Here is a 4491-nt window from a genome sequence, read left to right on the forward strand (position 1 = left end):
CCGCCCTTCAGCCAGTCGTGTTCCGACTACAGAGCAGAGAAACATGTCACATATGCCTTCCTGTACCCGCCGCGTAAGTGAATATCCACTGCAGGCTTCCAAAAACACACTCAACCTCAGTGGACACCACCACACACTGCTAAAGTAATCATAACCCCTGAGAGACAATTCCATAGTTAGTCACATTGCAGCCACTCACTTCACTTGGTCTTATTAGGATTTAAAGTCATGAATAATTGTGATTTCGACAGAAAATCATCAGTGGGATCAGTTGGAATATCTTGTGTGTGTTCACAGAGCTTTCCTCAAACCTGGAGAGAAAAGAAGATGCTATCCTCATCACCAATACCGTGCCCATGTATCCTGCATTTAAGAGTAAGTTCTCACTTCATGAAATCCTGATGCATTCCTCATTTTAGGTTCAGACGTTTTAACAATGTTTTTAATAATCATTTCCACCATTCACTCCCACGTCTGCCACGTCCTTCTCTCTGCCCACACTCCCACTCCCACTCAGGAATCTGGACTTTTTTTCAGAAAGCTCTGGTGAAGAAATACGCCACTGAGAGGAACGGAGTGAACATTCTTGTTGGACCCATCTTTGACTACAATTATGATGGAGTCAGAGACTCGGCTGAGACAATCAGAGAGTAGGAGAATTCATTCATTCATTCATTCATTCATTCATTCATTCATTCATTCATTCATTCATTCATTCATTCATTCATGTGAATTGTCTGAATAGTTCATATCTGTGCAAAAGTCTTCAGTCATCTCTTATTTCCCTAAACTTTGTTTCTAATGAGTTTCTTTAATGCTTTCTGGCTGCGAGGTTTTAAACCAGGTTGATATAAAGCAATACATCAGTTTTATACTCAAACTATCCTGTAGTTGAAATAAATCTAAAGTGTACATTTTTTTTCAAGATTAGGATTTATATTTTTATGAAGCTGTTGTAATGATCTATGAGCTACAGATTATGAGAAAATTGTGAGAATCCAATAATCAAATGAAAGTTCAACATTAGTCAGTGAAATTGATATTTACTAGCCTCTACTAATTATAAATATAGGGAACAAAAGAAACAAATATAAGGACTAACAAAGAATCAGGACAGTCTTGTAAATGAGATTTTTTTAAAATCACAATTAGGTTTTCCTGGTTAAATGAAGGTTAAGTAAATAGACAGAAAAAATAAACAACTTGACCTCTGCTATTAAAAATATAGGGAACATTTCTGAAATAATAAATGAACATTCAGAATTTTTTTCCAACAATGGACAAATCTCTAATGGTTATTTGGGGCTTACTGGACCCTCAGAAACCCAAGGTTAAAAGCTACATCTTAACTTTAATCCTAATCTAACTCCACTGGATCCTAGGATTCCCACATGTCCACCTTTAACTAATTACGGACATATAAAAATGTTTGCAAAGGAAACATTTGGATATGTCCAAATATTAAAATGTTTGGAAATATCCAAATGTGTCGGTTTTTGTGGCCTGCCGGACAGAGAACTGGTCCTCTGGGTCGGCTCAAAGACGGCAAGACTCTGTCATCTTCGGTGGAGGTGTGAAGTCATGCGGCCCTTCTGAGTCTAACTAGACTCGATGAACTGCAGGCCCCGGCCTGATTGGTTCCAAACCGGGATTGGGTGCCTTTACATTCGCCTTGAGGGCCCCCAGCCGGAGCGGAGTCCTGAGAGCTGTGGTTCCATTGGGGCCGGCCAGATAGGCATGTTTGCAGTCAATTGATTGGTGGGTTGGTATAAAGGAGTGCTTCTCAATTCCAGTCCTCAGCCCCCCCTGCTCTGCATGTTTTAGATGTGCCTCTATTCCAGAGCAGCTGATTCAAATGATTGTATGACCATCAACTGCTGCAGAAACCTGTTGATCACCCATAGATTCAATCCAGGTGTATAGCAGAAGGGAAACACCTAAAACATGCAGGGCAGGGGGGCCTGAGGACCGGAATTGAGGAACGCTGGTATAAAGACAGGTTACCTTCCATATCTCTCAATCAGAGACTGTGGCTGACCAAAGGTGGAATTCGCTGGGCTGAACAGGCAGGTTTGCAGCAGTAGAACAGGAAAGTGGACAAAGTCTTTTTAGAAGTTTACTCCAACTGATAAGTGAGTGGTGCTGAGAAAACTATTCTGCAAACCATCAGTTTTTAACCATCCGTCTGTCTTGGTTGGGTGGAGGAAGCGTCACTAACTAGCACTCAGTGGTGCTTCTCTCAGAAACTAAGAAATCAACTTTTAATTTTTTCTTGTGTAGATAGGCTTTTAGGTCTCACTTTTACCTCCACTTGTCCACATTAATCATCATAACAATATTTTGCCACAGTCAGAAAGAAGGAAGAGACTGAATGTAAGTTCAACCAAAAGGAAGGGAAACCAAGAAAAACCTTCAGCCATTGAAAAAAGACCATTTTTATTTGGACTTTGTTCTTCATAAGCTGTTCATGTCAGACTCTCATAATTTTTAGAAAGAATTGCTGAGTCTTTTAGTCAGCAGACTCCTGACTAAAAAGTGAAATCTTTTCCAGCCATGTGAGTGGAGTCGTCCCCATTCCGACTCATTACTTCGTGGTGATGACCAGCTGCCTGGACGCCACACAGACTGCACACTTATGCAACGGTGCACTGAGAAGCGCCACTTTCATCCTGCCACACCGACCCAACAACGACGAGACCTGCAACGTAAGACCCAATCACATCGCATGTACCTTTCAAGTTCTGGTCCTACCTGTCCACACGGCTGTTTCTGAGAGCAGCGGACATGACTTTCTGTGTGTGACCCCAACCCAACAGAGCTCTGAGGATGAGTCCCGCTGGGTGGAGGACCTGATGAAGATGCACACGGCCCGGATCAGAGATGTGGAGCTGCTCACAGGCCTGGACCTGTTCCGGAGAACCAGCCGGAGCTACGCCGAGATCCTTTCCTTTAAAACATTCATGCACACGTATGAGAGAGAGATCTGACCTCTGCTGACCTTTTCTGCAGTTGTGGCGGAGGAATGTGGCACATGCTTCCATCTCTGTCTGTCTACAGTATGTACGGCTAGAACACCACTGAACTCTTCCAAAACTGTGCAAAGGTCTTGAATCATCCCTCATCTCACCTTCCTTTTGAGGACCCAGAAGATCATGTAGCCTTTCGGTTCCCTGAAGGACTTTCTAGAGTTGCAGAGACACAATTTTACATCCTCTTGGCACCTTAGTATAAACACGCTGCACTAAAAAATCAGTTTGTTTGCACTTTTTCTTTTAAGCTACAAATTACACTCAAAGCATCCCAGAATGAAAGGTATAATAATCATATTTTTGCACTTATGTGATTCCTGAGCAGGCGTTATGTTACGCCTCAACCATCCAAAGATGGTTTAAAGGCTGCTGCCTCTGCACTTTGTTGCCCCTGTATCCCATCAGCTAAAGCTGGAGTCCAAAGAATCTTCTCTGCAGCAGCTCCAGGTGACTATACAGTCACACATATTTTGGTTTCTTTCAGAAATGTTGTTGCACAGTACATGAATATTCTAATTAGCTTAATGAAAATCATGTGGAATTTGTGTTAATCATCCATTCTCAATACCTGCTTAGTTCCTGCAGGGGGAGCCTGTCTCCAGGGGTCTGTGTACTCCCCCTGCAGGTCGCCAAGTAGACACACACACTCAAACCTTAGCACAATGAAGTCCCCTTAGAAGCTGTGAGATGAGTTGCAGTTGTACCACTTCATCAGGCTTAGAAAATAATCAACAGGCCGATATGGAATCACTCTGGCTGGGGATTATTGAATAAACCTGATCTGTATGCCACCCTTCATAAAAAAGTCGTTGCTTTTAAATGCAATTTAACGGTAATGATGTATCTGTGTTTGTGAGGTTGCGTGTGTGTGTGTGAGACAAATATAACATATCGGACTGTAAATGTGGCTTGAATGTGTGTGTGGGTGTGTGTTGTGACTTTGATTTGTGCACAATTAAATTTGTTGATTATAATAAAAGTTTGATCAAAATCACCATCTGTGAGTTCGATCTATTTGTCTGTACGTTTTCCGCCCCGTGAATTCAAATATCTAAACATGGTGAAGATGACTTGTTGAAGCCCGACCTGAACTTCAGAATGAAGGGGCTTTTAGTTACTTTGAATGTGTTGTGGGTTTTGGTACCGTACGGTGTGGTCTGGGTCTCTAACGACCTGTTGATCTACTGGGCTGTAGATCAGCACAGCCATCGCTCAAGCCCAAAGACAAGAAAGGTCTTCTTTTCCTATGGTTGCTTCATTTGACTGAGTGTTTTTCATTAAGCGAACCTGGATGATCATGACCATGATGAGAGGGCAAGTAGGTGGTGGAAAAACAAAATTATCCAAGCGCCGTTAAGTTGAAAAGAACTTATTCAGGTTTATTAAATGATCTTGTACGCAATGAGAACAAAAACAGAATGAGTCCTGTCATACACATTTACAAGACTCTCTTTGAGAAGAA

The 4491-nt window shown here is 42.1% G+C and overlaps 1 protein-coding gene across 1 annotated transcript in view; it reads left to right on the plus strand.

Annotated features, from left to right (window-relative positions):
* LOC111608156 (ectonucleotide pyrophosphatase/phosphodiesterase family member 2-like) overlaps nt 1-4023 on the plus strand; it is a 25965-nt gene extending 21942 nt beyond the window's left edge. The window contains exons 20-24 of the mRNA XM_023331331.1: nt 1-73; nt 298-375; nt 518-650; nt 2552-2705; nt 2817-4023. The exon at nt 1-73 is cut by the window's left edge and continues 63 nt beyond it. Of these exons, the coding sequence (XP_023187099.1) occupies nt 1-73; nt 298-375; nt 518-650; nt 2552-2705; nt 2817-2987 (609 nt within the window). The 3' untranslated portion in view covers nt 2988-4023. The remainder of the gene's footprint in view (nt 74-297; nt 376-517; nt 651-2551; nt 2706-2816) is intronic.
* Nucleotides 4024-4491: the final 468 nt, after the last annotated feature.

The sequence above is a fragment of the Xiphophorus maculatus genome, chromosome 3 (assembly GCF_002775205.1).
Source record: "Xiphophorus maculatus strain JP 163 A chromosome 3, X_maculatus-5.0-male, whole genome shotgun sequence".
Taxonomy (NCBI): domain Eukaryota; kingdom Metazoa; phylum Chordata; class Actinopteri; order Cyprinodontiformes; family Poeciliidae; genus Xiphophorus; species Xiphophorus maculatus.